This window comes from Nyctereutes procyonoides, unplaced genomic scaffold (assembly GCF_905146905.1).
Source record: "Nyctereutes procyonoides isolate TBG_1078 unplaced genomic scaffold, NYPRO_anot_genome, whole genome shotgun sequence".
NCBI classification, from domain to species: Eukaryota; Metazoa; Chordata; class Mammalia; order Carnivora; family Canidae; genus Nyctereutes; species Nyctereutes procyonoides.
In genome coordinates, this window is record NW_026575121.1 from 50,215,472 (window position 1) to 50,235,746 (window position 20,275).

The following is a 20,275-nucleotide window of genomic DNA, read 5'->3' on the forward strand; positions in this document are numbered from 1 at the left end:
ACTTCCAGGACCCCTACAAGTCTTTTGGTTTACCATCCATTGGGAGATTGTCTCAGTACCAAGAACCGATACATCTACCTGGTGTAAGTCATTAAGCTGTAATACCAAGTGAGGGGTTAAAACCTTGATTTATGTCATACTTTTATGTTATGCATATCAACACTAAAGGGTGTAAATTGAAGGACAAGCTAAATTCCTGGGGAATGACAGGTTTTTGGTTTTGTTTTGTTTAATATTTTGTACTTTGTGATATGTAGGAAAGTCAGAATTTACTCAATAGGGGGGAGTCCAGAGACATCTGACTTGTAAATAAATAATAGTTTACAATGTTCCCAATTCTTTTGAAAATTCTAATGAAAAAGATCACAGAATTCTAAGAATGGGAAATGATTTTACTGTATTACACTTAAATCTTTTCAGTAAATCTAACCCAGAGTCCCTGTATAGTTAGATGTTAAAAATTCAAGCACAAAGTCAGCCCCTTAATTGAAACGGATTAAGGAAAACAAAGTGTGCCTCATTCTAACAAGTGTCGCGGACTTTAAGAAGTACATATTTCCACCAGTTAAAGAAAAGTGATCACTGTCCACTTAGTTCATAGTTCTTCTGTATTTAATAGCTGTTCTTTTTTTTGTTTTGTTTTGTTTTTTTAATAGCTGTTCTTTAAATAGTTTTTACTGCATAAAAGAACAAGGACATACCCTTTTTCTTAATCAAGGTAATAAGTGCGTATATATATGACATTATGTTAACTAGTGGATGACAAGGCTGTACCATCTGTGAATATGATTATTCAGTTTGATTACTGGCATGAAGATGATGAAAGATTACAGGAAGAATTCTAAATTCGAAGATGTTATTGGATATATGATTTATTTCACTTTTTAAATGGTTTTTGCCCATATGCGTTCTGAAGAGACTTGACCCTTTCTAGGCTGGGAGACCCCATGCTGTGTTCAAAGCCTGAAGGCAGAAAAAAGATTGTAAAGATTTAACAGGCATTATGTGACGTTAAATAGCAGATGAGAAAACAAGTGTCATAGGGACATATCTAAACATTTTTTTAATCAAACAAAAAAGTATTAAATAAGAATTCATAATGATTACTCTAGTTGTTAGAAGTTTTCACCATGTTGTAATAGCTAACAGGATGTCAAATATTTTGCCCTCGCAAGTTTTTGTAATTTGCAATTTTCAAACGTGAGACCTGTTGAAAGTGCAAGTGATAATGGACAAACTATACCCCCTACAGTCTTTGTCCCACCAAATCTTTCTTCAATTAATGCTGCAGCAGGAGTTTTATGTAATAACATTTGCGGTTGTGAGCCATCCACAGAAAGAAAAAACAATTAAAATGCCTTAAATGTTCTGCTTACTGCTGTTATTTGCTTGTGTGAATGTTGCATGTCAGCTAAATGGACCAAGGAATAGATAAAGTGATTGGGTGCGGGAGAGTGCACACCAAGCTTTGTCTATCATTATTGCTGGGAGCAATCAAATTGATGTCAGCAGGACAGTAGATGCGTTGACAGCTGTAATTATGTATCTCCATGGTGATCACTTTTGGCCTGTCATGGAGGCCCACGAGACCCCTCCCTTGGAAGCATTTAATCAGATTGGGCTGTCACTTGTCAGGTAGACATGGCGGGCTGGGAGTTGGACTGAGGGGGAGAGGCGAATAGAGCATGAAGGGTGGGAGATGGCTGATATTTTCACACGGTCCACTGTTGATAAAGAAGAAAGACATTTAAATTATGCCAGAGGTTTCTGAGCAATGGCTTGAGATCCTCAAACACAGGTGCCTGGGTGGTAATGGTGGTGGTGGTTTTTCCTCCTTGCCTCTTTAACTAGATCAGTCAGTTTTAACTTGGGAAACTCTTTTTGGCTAATACTGTTTTTGGTGACAAGATACATACTTGAGGATTAATTTACAGGCTGTACTTCTCACATGCTTCCTTAAGCCTAAAATTTACTTGTATGGTATAGATGAAGATTTTTTAAAATCTTTGATTACCACATTTTATCAATTTGTTATTTTCAGACTGCAATTTTGTTCTCAGAAATTTGGTTACATTTCCATTTGACTTTATTCTTAAACCATTTTGTGCAAAAGCTAAAATGTATTCTTTTAGGTAGCCTTTGTTTCCATAAAGAAGTGGCGACTTATTTTGACTTTTAATTCATTGTTTAAAAAAAGCCAATGAGTATTTGAAATGAGCTACATAAGCAGGAAATTATAAGTCATAGTCTTCATGCTTTGTTACAGTTTTAAATTGGAAATGTTGATTTACTAATGAAATGTATTTGATTAGAGATATATGTTGATTATGTATAATACATCCTGATTTTATCCTATGTATTTTTAAATTAAAATGACATACCTTCTATGACCATAATTTTAGTAGATGACATAGTTATATTTAAGAACCCTAGGCAACTTAAATTTTAGGGTAGTGGTGTTCAAGGTAACTAAAATTTTAAATTATGAACTATAGAGGAATGTAATAAATAATCTTTATTGTCTATGCTATTTGACCAGTGAGTTAGACATCAGGGTTCCACACTAGCCTTGTAGCAGTTTATGTAGCAAATAGGATATATTTTAAGTCAAACATGTTAGAATTTGGACCAGTCTCAATTTGAAACAGCTTTAGCAAGGGTGATCTGGTTTTAAATAATAATACATGGTGGTAAAATAAGCTCTTTAACTTTTTTACTAAAATTAAGAAAATGCAAGTTCAGAAGGCTCTTTTCTGTTATGTAAGTTGGTTGCCAGCTGCCATTTGGGAGCTCTTTAAATGTGAGGAGAGGGTAGATTATGGTTTTATTGCTTTCACAGCTGTCCCATTAATTCTTTTCTAGTTTTTATAAACACTGAATTTCATAGGACTGAAGTATGTTTCCAGAAAATAGAAAGCCAAGATGTGTTTAAATGTGATGAGTGACTTTCATTTAAAATTAAGATTTTCATATATGAATGTGAATGTAAATACAAATATCCATACTTTTGTGTTTGCAAATAGAGAAATAAAAGCACTCTGGGTATGTTACAATGTTATCTTCTAATACCTTACAAAGAGAATAATAGTAGTTTGATTTTTTTTTTTTAAGAGTACGAAACTATGCTTTATCTTTTGATGTCACCATATAATAAAGCCATCATCATACCCTCATGTGGATATTCTAGACAAGAGGTTCTACATGTGGTCCCTTGATAATTGCCTAAATTAAAATATTAAAGGCCTAACAGCCGCTGTGTTGACCTTTTTCTGCCTTGCTGCAGACAGATGAGCTGCTGTTTATTAGGAAGCCTTCTTCCCACAGGTGAAGAGCTATGTGAGCCTCCACTCTTCTCTTCCCAACCCTTTACAATGTTGGGCATCAAAGTCCTGCTGTTCTAGCAGCTTCGATTAAATTCTCTATCTTCAAGATCCCTAGGACATGCTTGACGTCTTAAGTATTTTGATTAGCTTTTAAGTACTTCAGATTCCAAAACTTAGGCACAATAATTTAATAAATATTTCATCCTCAGGAACTGCTCATTTTTAAAGTTTTACATGGCTAACCTCTGTGCCTTACTGCTGGTATCAAACTGGGAGATGAAAACAAGAATCAGCGATGTACTAACTAACTTGTTGGCTGGTTAACAGCAATCAGGCTCTTCAAAAGAATATTTTGAACTTGTGCTATTTTTTTTCCCCATGAAAATCACAAAATCAGAACTCTAATTGGGACTGTGTCCTTACAAAGCAAAGCTATGAGAAAAGCTGTGTAAACATTAAAGTCTCAGAGGACTAACAGTAACAGAGAAAAAACGCTATACAGTTGAGAGGGTAAGGCAAAAAAGGAAAGTGTTACAGACATGAAAGCCACAGGACCAGTGTTCCTGTAGAGCTGATGAGCAGAAACTCCCGAGTCCTGCTGCATAGCTTGACTGTGGTCCTCCCTAGAGCTCTTGAAAGGGTACAGTGGGGAGTGTGCCTAGAAGGGGCATCATTCATGCCATGCTTCAGTTGGAAGACACCATCAAATAGCTACAAATGCATCCCAGGATAGTGATGTATAAAGTATTACTGTTGTTACTTTTTGAGGTTTCTTAGTTCCTTTGTTTAGTGGAAGAACAAAAAATACTTTATACTACATACAAACAGATCAAGATAATTTGGTCTCTATATAGTTTAGATCATTTTTCTGTTTTCTGGAACTGAAATGTTACCTGAAATTAAATTATCCATCTGGTCCTTGGAAATGAAAATTGTTGTGAGAAAAATATCTTCTCAATATGAAGTTACTTTCATTTCTTTCTTTTTTCCAGGTCCGGGTTGACAGTGGTATCCAGCCAGGAAGTGATATTAGCATCTATTATGATCCAATGATTTCAAAAGTTAGTTCGATTTCTTAATGGCTTTGTTCACTTTTCTTCTGAAGAGACAGTGGAAGTATTTAATTAAATCTGAAGTTGAGCTTTTCTCTGAATCGTGCTATAATTGAACAAGTAATTATGCTTTGATGGAAAAGTGAAAAGGAGCAAATTTTCTTCCTCTTGAGACATTTCAATACCATGTTACTTTGTAACACTCCCTAAGGGAGTCAGTAGTGGCTCTTCCCCAGTCAAATCCAATGATGATCTCTTTTCCCAACAGTAACAAAGATACCTAACCAGTGGCTCTAATGCAGCCCATGTAGTGAGGATGAATTAAGTTGTTATTTGTTCATTCCTGAAAATTGCCTGAGATGGAAGTGTGAATGGCAGGCCACATCATGGAGTCAGGGTGTTACGTCATGTTTTTTGGAATACTCTTTACTATTTCTCTTCAATTTTATGAATCACTATTTGTGGGGATTGCACAATAATTAAATCTTATGTAAGAGTATGTCTTTTTGCTCACCTGTCTTTTTGAAATTTGACTTTCTGGAATACAATGCTGCTTAAACTTTTAGATCTTTTAAAAGCTTTAGAATTGTAAGATTTCATATGTAAGATTTCTTATGTACTTGAAGCAAGCAAACCATTTTTCTTTTTTCACTTAAGTTTTTACAGTAATGTTATTAAAATGAACTTCAGGTATTTTGTCAGAGAAGCGCAATTTCATTTAAAAATAAAACCCAAAAATATTATAGATTGATTTTAACAGATGTGGTTCCATTTTTGATTAGTACATTTCTGTTCAGAAATGTGGCCTGCAAATAAATTTTCAACCGGACTTGATACTGAGGAACTGATGAAATGTACTAAAGTAATTGCAAACTACAGATTGACCAATGTAATAACCAGGAAAATATTTTATGAGTAGTTAAGGTCTTATTAGCAAGCAAATTAGTAATAAAATGTTGCTTATTGCTTATATTTATTTGTCAACTTATTTAAGATTCCTATAAATAGTCACAAAATCATTTAGAACAGAAAGACCCTTTTGATTTTCTAATCAAAATTAGATTTGCTTCTGTGCTGTGTTATGTGTAAAAGCTAGCTAAGCAGAGTGTCAGACTTAGAAATGACATTCTTGTAAGGAGAGAAAAACCAAACCTTGCTTAATCCTTTACTATCTCAGATGTTCCTATTCTATCTCAAATAATGTTCACATTTGGTATCTTTCCTTTTTTTTTGTCTCAAGTAGCTCTTTTCTGTGATAGCGAAAGTAGGAGAAAAGTCTTAAAAAGCTTGATTTTCGTCTTGAGTTTTAAAAATACGAATTGTCGTGCTTTATATTATAAACTGAATCACTGTGAAGTTTCAAAAGATGTTCTGGGAAATCTGTTAGGAAGTATTCTGATTTTTATTAGGATGAATTGTGTGACTTTTAGATTGATAGATACTATCTATGCAAATTGTTTTTTGTTTGTTTACTTTTAGCTGATCACATATGGTTCTGATAGAACTGAAGCACTGAAGAGAATGGAAGATGCACTGGATAACTATGTTATACGAGGTAAAAACACACATTTAGAGTCTTGTTATTCGTCATTGGACATGATGTCCAATTCTGGAAAACAGCTTGAAGATATGCTAGAGAATTCAGTAGAAAATGTGCTTACTGTGTATTTAGATAGAAATCAGAAAAAACTTGAACTAAACTGACATACTAATTAAGAATAGGTATTTTTTTTTCTTTTTGATTCATGAGCCTTCCTAGATGAGCACTTAGTATTTTACATACTGTATGGAAAATGGTTCTGTATTTTGAAGCTTTTTATTAACAAGCACAGAAAATTAACTATTTATTGTCTTTGTCCTTGATGATATTTTGAAGTGTGAAATTTGAAAATGTATGGAGATATAAAATGTAGTGACCTATAGTTGACTAATTTGGGAGTAGAGGGAATAGCTCTTTGTGCCTATAAGAGCAAATTATAAAATATCTTCTAGCAAATGCAATTTTGTTACCACACGTATATACAAGTCAGTTCTAATGCTAAACAAAGTGTGGGGATCCCTGGGTGGTGCAGCGGTTTGGCACCTGCCTTTGGCCCAGGGCGCGATCCTGGAGACCCGGGATCAAGTCCCACGTCGGGCTCCCGGTGCATGGAGCCTGCTTGTGTCTCTGCCTCCCTCTCTGTGTGACTATCATAAATAATTAAAAAAAAATAAACAAAGTGTGATCCTATAAGCCTTTAGAATGTAAAGCAATAACTGAATTAGAAACAACCCAGTTTATTTTTATATGTATATATAAAAGATTTTATTTTTAAGTAGTCTGTGTACCCAATGTGAGCTTGAACTTATAACCCCAAGATCAAGAGTTGCATGCTTCACCAATTGAGCCAGCCAGGTGCCCACAGCCATTTTATTTAAATAATTGAAGCAAAGTTGTACTTACCTCCCTTAAGGAGTAAGTTATGTTATAAATTGTATTAGCAACTTTTCATTAGTCGTGAAAAGATTTCATTTTAGTTTAACAAATTATCATCAACTTCAGAATAAACATTGAATTTAAAGTGTAAGATGTAAGTTCACTTTGAGTTATGAGTCAATAGTGTGGGTCTAAAAACATTCCATAGGAAGGACTGCCCTGCATAGTTTTTCTCTTTTCTCATGGCTTAGTAAAACAGTGAAGCTGGGAGGCTAAAGTTTCGAGGCTGAGGGAGTAGAACAGTGGGTGGAATATGATTACATAGTCTCCATCAAGCCCATACAGAGCTTTATGCAATTTCAGAAGGATTCCCTTCAAGTGGACACAGCCTGTAGGTCAGAAGGCTTGGCAAGACAAATTTTTTTGGAACAGAAAGTGCTCTGTTCTCAGGGTGCATCCAGCCCTAAGACAGCCCAGCTTAGTAATGGATCCTGTCAAACCCTTACTCTGTACCCTTGACCCAGTGCCTTTGTGCAGTAAACAGTTCATATAACTGTATAGCAGTGGCTTAGGACAATTTAGTGAAATTAAAAAAAAAATTTTTTTTTTAAAGCAAGAGCGTGAGTGGTGGGGATTGGGGGGTTGGGTGGGCTGGGGGAAGAAGGAGAGGAGGAGGGAGATAGAGTCCCAAGCAGGCTCTTTGCTGGGCTTGATCTAATGAGCCTGAGATCACCACCTGAGCCAAAATCAAGAGTCAGATGCCTAACTGGCTGAGCCATGCAGGGGCCTCACTGACTATTTTTACATATCTTCCTTTTCCTGCTCATTTTCATCTAGTCATCTAGTCCTCACTTTTTTCTCTTGTTAGATCTGGAGAAATTTCTTCCCTCTATTTCCTTTTATTTCTCTTCTTAACATTTGTTCACTAACAAGTAGCAGTGATTGTATCTAATCTTATGTGCTAATGATTTACCATTGTCAGTGAAAGGAAAACAGAAGCTCTCAAATGAACTCAGATGTAATAAAAATCAGTTATATCAGTATCCAAAGCATATATACATTTGAAAAATCCCCTTTATATTCTTTCTAGTTCATTCTCTAGTTATTTTGTAGCCTTAGTTGTGGAGTATTTACTTTTTTTTTTTCTTTAAACTCTGCCATGTTCCGCCATAAGCGGCAAGTACATATTTTTTCTATATATTGGTTGAGTAGGCCTGGAGGTGTCTGTTTTCCTTAGAAATAATATTCCTCACATATTACTTTAGTGTGTGTTTGGAATAGACCTAATTTGGGTATGTGTTTGTCTCTGTGTGTTTATACACACACATAGACATAAACAAAGCACTCAGGATATTATTCCCAGAGGCCTTTAAAGTATTTATAAGAGTTTTCTCGATTCTCCCCCCCTCCAGTATCTTTGTAATTTTTATTGTGGTTGTTGAATTATTAGATTTTGGTTAATTTGAGTTAGGCTCTAATGAGCTTGAGTAGTAGATTCATGAATTTGAGTAAGAATATTTTGTCAAATCACATCTCTATTTAAACTTTGATGTAACATAGTGGCATGGCATATGGGCAGTTTGTCAAAATATTAGTGTTGTATTCTACTCTGATTTCTGAAAGGAATATTCTTTCATATTTATAGAATACACTTTCATATTTTATATTTAAATGAATGTTTACCACTTTACTTACTATATATATTTACTAGTTAAGACATTTTTATTTAACTTTTTCAAGATTTTATTCATTTATTTGAGATGGGTGGAAAGGGAGCACAACAGTCACCTGTAAGTCCTAAGGCAGTGCTCACATTACTTCCACAGAATCAAATGCGGAGGTGAGGAAAGAAAAATATCCCCTCCCCCGGTATATCCCTGGGAGGGGATACATTGCCCCCAGGCCTTTTATTTTATTTATCGTAATTAATCTATTTATTTTTTGAAAAAAGCCAAATAAAACACTTTTATTGCAATAATAAAACTTGAAACTCATATGTAGTACAATTAGTTGGGGGTAGAGGGTAGGCAGTAGTAATTTCTCTTACCAAATCACTACACAGGACAGCAAAGGGGTGAGAGGGGAAGGAAGAAAACCTAGGGAACTCTCAGATCAGCCAGGAGAGCTGAACAAGGAGATGCTGAAGCTGTGATGACCAGCATCATTTTCTCAAGACAACATTCAAGGGTTTGTCATGATGGCTGGGCTTTCATTGGGTGTTATGTGTTCAGGTGTTCTCAACCTAGAGAAGAGTTGAATGAATGGTACATTGCACACCTGTATGCTCTTCACCTAAATTGCTAAGCTTTTTCCCTCTGTCCCTTTCATCCTTTTCCTTCCTCCTCCTCTTTGCTCTTCCTCCATTCTCTCCTTGTTTTTTTCCTCAACTATTAAAAAAAAAAAGTTGCAGGACGTTATGACACACGACTCCTAAATATTTCAGTATGGATCTTAAGAGTAAGATTTTTTTCTACAAAACTACAATACCATTATGGCACTAAAGAAAAGTAACAGGATCTCATAATATCATAATATCATTTAGTATATTGTCCATATTCAAGTTTCCCTAGCTCTGCCAAGTGTGTTTTTTTTTTTAAATCTCATTTTTTAATCTCACAGTACAGTCAGAGTTTACACATTGCTTTTATTTGTGTCTCTTTATTATCTTGCTCCTTCTCTTTTTGGATTATGTATCATTAACTGTTCAGCAGATTCCAGGGCAGCTGACTTAGAATGTCTCACATTCCAGATAGGAAGTTTCAGTTTTGGTCCAATCAAGGCACTTGGGAAATGAGTTAAAGAAATGGGGGTGTGCAGTTGGAAAGCAATTTATTTTGAATTGGTAATTTTGAATGTGGTGCAGCTAGTGAACCTTAGATGATTTCAGGGCTCTGGCACTAGATGGATAAAATAAGAGAAGAGATTATTTGAAATGAGATCCTTAAGAGCTGAGTAGTGAGGATGTTGCCTGAGTCATCCACACAAGGTGACAGCAGTTAGAATCAGAAGGAAGGCCATGAGTCAGGTGACAAATTCTGCAGCAAATAGTGGGTTGTGATGAGGATGTTCATAGATGACAGGGAATTGTAGGAGATTTTTTGACCAGATAAAATAAACCTTAAGGAAATAGAAGTTTCTCCAAAGATTAGAAGAGCTAATGTTCTGGAAGTGGCTGTGGATTTCAAGGAGGTATGTGAAGGTTGTTGGAAAAATGAGGTCTTTGAGGGCACTGAGGTTTTCAGGTGAGGCAAGGTTCTAGATGGAATGTTCCATAAAAATACTGACCCTTCACTAGACCTGGAGATGATCATGGAGCAGCAATCTCAGAAAATATTATAGAGCGCTTGGAAAAGAATTGCCTGAGGTGTTTTGGGGAGGTGGCAGTAGTTAGATGAGCTGATGTTCCAAGATGAGGGATGGCCAGAGAAACTAATCCTTCTGGTGATAGATGCAGAGTCCCTGAAGTACCTGATAGGAAGGTGAGCTCTTGGGCTCAGAAAAGTGGTCTCAAAGGCATTGTGAAGGGGCTGGGTCTGTCCATTTCATCTCAGTAACCTCTGTCTCGATTTCCTTTTCTTTGGCTCTGCCATCCCATGCTACTTCTGTGTATGTCATGGCCCAGGGTAATAGCTTTCTGAATGGGTTCTCTGTGGATACTCTGCACCTGCACCAATCCATTCTTCATTATGGACAGAGTAAATGTTAAAGTACAATCCCAGTGATCCTTTCCCTGCTTAACAACCTGTAATGTCTCCTGATTGTCTTCCTGTAACTCTATGGTCATTTGCACCACTTTGTCTTATCCCTCTCCCCCTTTGTGTTTCCTACTTCACTGTTTTCATTTCCTGGGATGGTCTGTCCTCTTCTTACCTGAGGGCATTCATAGTCAGGGTGTAGCCTAAGTGGTTATAACAGAATGAAAAATACAGTGACCTAAGAAAGATACAGTTTAATTTCTCTGCCATGTCATAGTCTCAAAGGGAGATTGTCAGGGTCTGGTAGGGAGACTCTTAGATTCCCAGTGGATCATTTTCTTTTGGGGGCCTCAAAGTGGCTGCTTTTATGCCTATCATCTAGCCTCAGCAGGAAGATGGCATCACACCCATTTATTTTCAGGGCATAACCTAGAAAGCACTATTTATAAAAAAAAGATTTTATTTATTTATTCATGAGAGACACACTGAGAGAGGCAGAGACATAGGCAGAGGGAAAAGCAGGCTCCCTGCAGGGAGCTCAGTGTCCAACTCGATCCCTGAACTCTGAGATCATGCCCTGAGCCAAAGGCTCAACCGCTGAGCCACCCAGGTGTCCCAAGAAAGCACTCTTTATTTCTGCTCCTATTCTATTGGCATTTAATCATGTGATCTTACATAGCTGCTAGGAAAATGGGAAAAATGTAGTGGATATCAAGGGGTTCATAAACTAAGCTAAAAAGTAGTATTTCTCATATTAAAAAAGAAGAGATATTGGTGGATGACTAGGAGAAGTAAGAATATATACATGTATCTGCTCATTTGTGGAAATACATATACACACACAAGAGCAGAACTAATAAGATGGTGTACTTACAGAGCATAGAGGGAGGATAGGATGGAAATGTTTACAGGTTAGGAAAGAAAACACATGGGATGAAGAGAGAGACTTTTTTGATTTTACTTTTCGAATTCTGATATTAATATCTCAAAATTGTTAGCATTCTGGGGAGAAACTAAAAATGGAATACAAACAGAAACCAATGGATTGTACTGTATGAATAATCATGGTGATGGGGGTGGGGAGGAGAGAAAGAAAATAAAAACCTAGCCTTAAATAATTTCTAACCGTATTTTGACTGGATACCCTCAAGCTAAGAACAATATGTATAAACAAACATTAGACTCTGGTTAATAGATTTGTTTTTCCTAGTTCATGGGTTAGTCGTTCTAAAACCAGTTTATGTATATTCTGGGATTGAGGAAATAAATACATGGATTGTGGATAAGATGAGCAACATTTCTCATTGTCAGAGAAAGAAGTTACAGATGTGGAAATAGATGAGGATATGTTGAACCCTGTGGTGTTGAGTTGAAACTGGAGGTTATCAGTGTAAACTCGTGATTTTTAACAGAGATTAAAAAATAAGTGTATAAATATGTTACTGTGTGCATGTGTGTTTGTGGGTACCTACATACACCTATTCTGTAGCTTACAGTTTCTCTACTTTAGCACTATTGATATTTTGGGGTAGTTAATTTCTTTTGTTATGGTGGGGCTGTCCTTCACATTGTAAGATGTTTATCACCACCCTTGGCCTCTACTCACTAAATGACAGTAGCATCCTCTCAGTTGTGACAACCAGCTATTTCCAGACATTGCCATATGTCATGAGGGAGGGGGGCAAATCATCCTCGATTGAGAACCACCAGCCTGCTGAGAGGTCATGGAAACATTGACACCCATAGCAACGAGCATACCAAGAACCCAGATCTTGTTTTTTAAATACCATTGTCTCATAAATGGAAACAGTACTCTGTGATAAAATGGCTGGTTTCTGGAAAAGTATAAGATGAGCCTGGAACATCTTGTATAAGAAAATTATCCAGTGCTCAGAGATGATGATCTGTCAAAAAGATACAGGAATCTGCTCTCAGGGGTTTACCACTGGCCAATCTGGGAAAACTTCAGCAACAAAATAAACAATGTTAGCAATGGATTAAAGCCCAGGGAATAAGATGAGTCTGTGGATTCATACTGACCTAAGTAGGTAAGAAAGATAAAAGAGGGAAGAGGCACAGCTCTTTCCTACAGTAGAATTTTAATTAATAAATGCAGAAAAATCCCCATTTGTGCCAAATTGTTTCAGTAAGAATCATCAGGGACAGATGTTAAAGTTAGTGGGTGAAAATATGATGAGAAACAGGTATTTGCATAGTTTCATAGTATATCCCCAGGATACACTGATTAATTACAGTGGGAAATATAATAATTTTAAAATGGACGGACCTAGCAGTTTCCCCAATGATCACAATTAACATCACTGGTAATGGGACATAGCAATATTACATGCCTCTTGAGGGTATGATGCACCGACAAGAACACAAGAACATTGTTCTGTGATGTTCTTCCCCAAGATGTGTAACGTGGTTATAATCATTGAGGAAACAGCAGAGAAACCAAATTTGAAGACAGTGTACAAAATAAATGGCTTGTACTCTTCAAAAGTGTCAAGGTCAAGAAACACAAAAGTGGATTAATTTACCTAGATCAAAGGAAACTAAGGATATATAACAACTCAATGCAGGATTAATTTCTGGACCAGAAACTAATAGTCCAATGAGACAATTGGTGAAATTTGAATAAGATTTGCATATTATATAAAGATACTGTTATCAGTGTTAATTTTCAGATCTGGTCATTGTACTGTGATTACATGAGTTATTTGTGTGCTTTTCCTAAAGTTACTTAGGTTTTAGGAAATACTGAAGTATGTAAAGTGCATTCTGTTTTCGACTTACTCCCAGATGTTTAAGGAAAAGAAGTCTGTGTGTATGTATAAAGAGAAAAAAAATGAATGATAAATACATATGTTAACAGATATTAACATTTGGTGAATCTGGGTGAGGGATTTTGATCATTCTTCATGCTATTTTTATGAATTTTGTATAATTCTGAAATTATTCTAAAAAAGTTAAAAAAAATAGGCGAAGAGGAGCATGTGCCTCCTCCCCCCAAAGCTGAGGAATTTTATTTAAGGAATAAAAACAGATGCATTTGTGATTAATATATTATTCATTTGATGACTTCTAAAGGGTAGGGGGCTTAAAGAAATTGTTTTGTAAAGAACAGAAAAGGAAGGACAATTCATACTGTCTTGTTGGATAACTGCTTAGTTCAAATAGTATTTTTTTCGTAAGCTGATTATGAGCTTTTGTTAAAATAAAAAATCTTGAGAGCAAAAATGTAATTTGGTTAAAGTTAATTTCTGAGTCCCCATGAAATAAGCAGTGGCTTTTGGCCTCTGTTTGATCCTGGCAGTGTGTGCAGCTCATGTCTGGCCAGTGTTTTGGAAACAGCAGGTAGTCAGGAGAAAGCTGCTCCTAGGGGTCCTCTCTTCTGTGGCCTGGTCATGATTTCCCATACAGATGGGACCCTGTGAACTTTGGCTGAGGTCATTTTCAATTCCCTGTCTAAAACTCAGAGCCATAATTTCTATGAGTATGTGATTAATAATATCATTGAAGTTATAAACTATGCCTCAGAGTACTTTTACAACTGACTTCTTGTTTGAACAAGGATCAGTTTAAAGAGCATTGTCTTTCCTGGGACATGGAAAGAAAGTAAACTTTGTACAAAATGATAACTTTCAGATGTGTAGGATATCTCTTAACAGTTCCCTGATTTTTCCCATCTATCTGGTACTTGGAGCTTTTAGGAAAAGAAAATAGGTTTTTGATTATTCCTCCATTTGGCTTTAGAACTAATTGCTGTACAGTAGTCTTTGGAGCTGTCAGTAGAGGCACCTATAGTTTGGTTGTCTGCCATTAGCCACTGTTTGATCTTCTAGTTCTTTGGAAAGAGAAACAGATAATGATTGAATTTTGCATAGTAATATGTGATATTTTATTCAGAGAAGACTTAAAGAGAAAATGCTTTTGTGTAGTAATTTTATTCCTGAAACATCATTTAGCAAGATAAAAGTCTGTTTTCATGCTCTATTTACTATTCAAGTAGAAAGATTTTTTTTTGAGAGTCTGGGCTTCATTTGTGTGCTTGAATGGCTCTGCTCTTTGATATCCAAAATGTAAATTAATATTTGCTTATAATTCCTTTGACTTAGATTTTCTAAAATCACTCCGTTTTCAACTTTGAATATGTAATAAAAGTACAACAGATCATTTATCTTGTAAAACTACATACATTTTAATTTTTTGATGTTCTCAGTCACAAATAGATTACTGGGTAACAATCTTATTTTTGTTCAGATGATCATTATTTCTGAAATCTGTGTTGGAGCTTCCTGAAGAGTTTGATGCCAACTATTTTGGCATCAGCCTCAGACCTCAGAAGAACAAGAAAATTTATACTATAACTGGGCCTGAGAGTTAGATTACCTTTCTAAGTTATTTACTGTTTATAAATAAACTTATAAATTGAAACATTCTGAAATATTAATTTGCACATAAGAATACTCTTTGGGGGCACCTGGGTGGCTCAGAGGTTGAGCGTCTGCCCTTGGCTCAGGTCATGATCCCGGGGTTCTGGGATCAAGTCCCACATTGGGCTCCCTGCTTCTCCGCCTACATCTCTGTCTCTCTCTTTCTGTCTCTCATGAATAAATAAATAAAATCTTTTTCCCCCCAAAAAAAAGTTTTTTTTTTTTTTGGAAATGAAAGTCCATCTGCACCTTGATTTTCTAATTTTTATCCTTTTCAGCTCTTTTGTTGGGATCTTACTTTTTCAAAACTTCAGTTACATAGGAATAAGTTACATACTGCTGGCTTTGTCTTGCGTTGCTGTCTCCCGCTCTGGACTCTACCATGAGGACAGTGGACATCTGCCTCCATGCTTTCTATGCTCTGGGTGGAATTGCATTCTAATTGGCCTGCTGTTCTGAACTCTTACCTCTCGGACACCATCAGTCGTCTCTCCCAAGGGTCTCCAGTTTAACTTGTCCACAATGAATCAGATGTTTTCCTTTCAACCTGTTTCTTTTTTGTTAAGCAGCTTCTTCTGTCATTTAGTGCACCAGAGCCAGAAGTGTGCATGTTTGTTGACTCGTCTCCCACATTCTGTTTTTTTTTTTTTTTTTTTAAGTAAAAGATTTTATTTTTAAGCACTCTCTGCACCCAACGTGGGGCTCAAACCGACTGAGCCAGCCAGGCACCTGCGTCTCCCCCATTCTTGACATCCACTAAGTCATCATGCCCTCTCTGTCTGGTAACTCTCTCTTCGTCTCTATTGCCCCACCCTTGCTGTGGTCGGAGGCCTTGCCCTTGTTCAGCAAGTCTCCTGCAGTTGTCAGCTAATGGGTTTTTCCTTCTTCACAACCCCTCACCCTAGTCCCTTTTTCAGTAGCAGCCTGCATGATTCATGGGCACAAATCTAGTCGTACTTGCCCTGCTTCACTCATTCTGGTTGGCTCCAAGGAGAGGTAAAATCTTTGCAGGGCTTTCAGACCTGAACACCCTGCTGGATTTTTCAGGTCCACCATTCTCTCCTTTGCTCATGCTGTTTGGTCATGGTATCCTTCTTTCTGTTCTCATCACAGAAATACCTGGTGGTATCCATTTGCTTTGACAACGCTGAGAATTTTTTTTTTTTTAAGTATTTTACTTATTTAGAGGGTGAGCACCCACGTGTGCATGTGAGAAGAGGGGATGGGGCAGAGGGGGGAAGGAGGGAGAAAGTCCCATGCAGACTCAGCACCCTGAGTGTGGAGCCTCTATGGGGCTGATCCCAGGACTCTGAGTCATAACCTGAACCAAAACCAAGTGTCCTACATTGAACTGACTAAGCCACCCAGCTGTCTCAACAACAGTGAGAATTCTTCAGTACTTTATTTTTTTTTTATTTTTATTTTTTATTTATGATAGGCACACAGTGAGAGAGAGAGGCAGAGACATAGGCAGAGGGAGAAGCAGGCTCCATGCACTGGGAGCCCGACATGGGATTCGATCCCGGGTCCCCAGGATCGTGCCCTGGGCCAAAGGCAGGCACCAAACCACTGCGCCATCCAGAGATCCCTCTTCAGTACTTTAAATTATTCCCTAATATTACCCATCTTTGTGTCCTTTTGTATCTTTCTTTATTTCTTCCCCCAACCAGGAAGATTTACCTTAAGTCACGGCTACTTTCCTCTTCCTGGAATGCCACATCATTTCCTATGCATAGAAATCTCCCTGGCAGGCCATACTCTTTTCTTCTTCAAAAGTGCTTTTAGTTTTGTCTGTTTGTAAAACATACAACAAAGGGATTCTGTTCCCTTTCGTAGCCTGACCTCTTTCAAGGAGTCTTTTATTTTAAATTCTTGCCTACTGAGTTTATCTTTGTAAAGATAAACTTTCTAAGCACTCATAGCACATTGCTTTCAATTGCTCTTCATTTTCGTCTATTCAAATATCACCTATAATTTAGGCAGATATCACATTTTTGCAATGATTTGTTAGGTACATTTGTGTCATCACAAGTTTCTTACACCTTTTTATACTTTCCTCATAGAAATATACATAAATAGAATAGCCCTTCTAACCATTAGTTGTTGAATATTGTTTAAGTTATTATCCACTGAACAAGGTTCGGATAACTGTGCATTTGTCCTGGGCATGTGCTATGATAGACATTTATTAGGTTATTGTCTCTATGTGATAACTTCTTCCATGGAAATTTAGCTAAAGGGATGCATTAATATTTTCATTTGGAACTATCTCTGAATGTTTTGAGGTAATTTGAATAGATTGAAAATTAAAAAAAAATTTAGTTACATGGTATCTTCTGAGTCAGGAACAAAGATGTTCAGATTTTCGCATGTGGCTTCTAGCATGGTCTAGTATGCAGAGATGCATAGAGCAATGCCTAGTTGGATATATTAAGTTGCATGGCTCAGAGATAGGAAATCCTATTAAAAGATATGCCTTTCTCTCTCCATATATTATATATATATATATATATATATATATATATATATATATATATATATATTAGGGTACAGGGTAACCTGCCGTAACAAAGATTCTTAAATACAGTGGTATAAATAAGATAGAAATTACTTACTACTACTTCCTTTCTTTTTGGGGGCGGGGTGGGGGGAAGGGTTTGAAGGAGAGGGGCAGCAGGAAAGGAGAGAGAATCTCGAGCAGATTCCACTCCTAGCATGGAGCCTGATGTGCGGCTCGATCTCACATCCCTGAGAGATCATGACCTGAGCTGAAATCAAGAGTCAGATGCTTACCAGACTGAGCCACCCAGGCACCCTGAAATTTATTTACTTCTCATTTAATTGTCTGGCTTGTCTGTGCTGATGGGGCAAGTTAGTGTCTTGTGGTCATTCCAGGAGATACATCCCTTTCCCCCTCTACACCCCCATCATGTTTCTCTGCTTCACCTTCATTTCCAAAGCTCAGTACCTGCCATATCAGGAAGCTCATAGGAAGAATGAGGAACAGAAGTCCAAGCAATTCTTTTCAACTAAATGAAACGGGAGTTGGATGTGTTGCTTTACCTCCCAGCAGCTCGTCTCGGAATTAGTCTTCAGGTCCAGCTGTAAGACAGATGGGAAGATAGAGTCTGTGTCTGTGGGATCTTTGTTCTGCTAAGGCTCTGTTAACTGTGGAAAAGATGAAAAGCATATTTTAGGGGAAACCCGCAGTCTGTCATATTTTTAAACCTATATTGCTGTTATAATTTCTATTTTACTAAATTTTAGATAAATCATTCAGTCCCGCTGGATCACAGTTTTCTTATTTTTATTTTTTTTTTCCTTGTAATTTTCTTATGCTATGACTAGTCACTGAAAGTTCGTTCAGAGCAGGCATCATATTGTCATACAGCGTTGGCTCTCATCCCCTTGCCTGTGATACCTAATTGCACACGAGCAGCAGGTGTAGGGTAAATGTTGCTAGGTAGAGATTAATTTGCTCAGCGTTTCAATATTGTTAAAAACCTTATAGCAAGGTCAACAACCCTTTTCAGGGAAGGGCTGGAGAGTAAGTAGCTTAGATTTTGTGGGTCACATGGTCACTGTTACAACTACTTGACTCTTGTAGCACATACACCGTATGTAAATACTGTTGTATTCAGAACAAAACTTGATTTACAGAAATAGGGGGTGGTTAGATTTGCAGGCCAAGTTTGTTCACTTTCCAATGTTAACTGCATGCTTCTGCTGGTATGAAAGGATAATGAGCATGATGTTGATTAACTGCATGTCTTCTCGTATGAAAGGGTAATGAGTATGACATGAGTGCACCTTCCTGAGTGCCTGGCATTGCCTTAAGCATTATCTCAATTTATATCTCATGACAGTAATGCAGAATAGGTTCTGTTGTGATCACCATTTTACGAATGAGGGAACTAAATCTTTAGGAGGCAAAATAGCTTACCTTACCCAAGGTAAGTGGTAGACCTGGTACTTGAGCCTGAGGGTCTGATTCTTTGCTTACTTTAGAATTATTTTTGTAAAAGTGAGCACTCTATAAGACTGAATAGCAAGATCAGAACCAAGCTTTCTAGGTTTGTTATGCAGCAGAATAGTATAGATGAGGATGTAAGGAAGTGGGATGAGGAAATTGGAAGGACTTAGCAAACCTTTCATCACTTCAATTCTGTCCTGTTCCTCTTGTGGAAGCCTCATCGAGTTCTCACTTCCCCTAGATTTGACATGCCTCTCATTCTCCCATTTTTAGTCATCTTGATATCTTTGTAATGTGAGTGACCAGATCAAATATTCCCTTCCTAAAGTTCTTCTATCTCACAGAACTCACCCAATACCATTCGAATCCTTATTGTGGTGGTTACCTATTTTAACTTAACTTTGTAGGAGTCTTTGTGTTCTAGGCTCAGTGTTTCCTCCTGAATCACAAGCTTTCCCTTCTTTCCTTCCCTCCTTTCTTCCTTTTTCTTTTCCTCTCTCCCCCTCTCCCTTCCTCCTTCCCTCCCTTCTTGCCTTTCTTCCTCTTCTCTTTTTCTCCTCCTCCTCTACTACTGATTGAAGTATACTTGACATACAATGAACTTATATTTAGAATGTTCAGCTTGATGAGTCTTGATGTATATATCCATCTTTGAAACCATCACCACAGTCATGACACTGAACATTTCTATCACCTCCAAGTTTCCTTATTGTCTTTGTAGTCCACCGTCTGTCTATCCCTGTCCCAGTGCGACCAGGTGATCTGCTCCGTGTCACTGTAGGTTGTCGAGGCTTTTCTGAAATTTTATGTTCAGGGACTCCTACAGTAGTCTTGTTAAATTCAGCATAATTATTTTGAGATGCATCCTCGTGTATCTTAGTAAATCATTTCTTTTTATTGCTAAATAGAATTCCATTAAATGGACAAATCACATTTTGCTAATTCATCTGTTGATGGACATTTAAATTGTTTTCAGTTTTGACTGTTGCAAATAAAGTCAATAATCTTTGTCTGTGTTTGTATAGATATATGCTTTTATTTAACTTGGGCAAATATTTAGGAGTGACTTGTCTGAATCATATGTGTGAGTATATGTTTAGCTTTTTAAGAACCTGCCAAGCAGTTCTAAAGTATTTGTGCTATTTATATCCCCACCACAGGGTGTGACACTTATACTGTCCCATGTCCTCACTGACATGTGCTATTTCTGTCTTTTAGCCTTTATCTATCTATCTATCTATCTATCTATCTATCTATCATCTATCTTTAAAAGCAAAGACTTCTATTTTATTTATTTATTCATGAAAGAGAGAGAGAGAGAGAGAGGCAGAGACACAGAGGGAGAAACAGGCTCTATGCAGGGAGCCTGACATGGGT

General features: G+C 37.1%; 1 protein-coding gene across 1 annotated transcript in view; it reads left to right on the forward strand.

Annotated features, from left to right (window-relative positions):
• Positions 1 to 20,275, forward strand: part of PCCA (propionyl-CoA carboxylase subunit alpha) — a 404,157-nt gene that overhangs the window by 190,511 nt on the left and 193,371 nt on the right. The window contains exons 14-16 of the mRNA XM_055335978.1: positions 9 to 83; positions 4,316 to 4,384; positions 5,855 to 5,930. Coding sequence (XP_055191953.1) covers positions 9 to 83; positions 4,316 to 4,384; positions 5,855 to 5,930 — 220 coding nt within the window. The remainder of the gene's footprint in view (positions 1 to 8; positions 84 to 4,315; positions 4,385 to 5,854; positions 5,931 to 20,275) is intronic.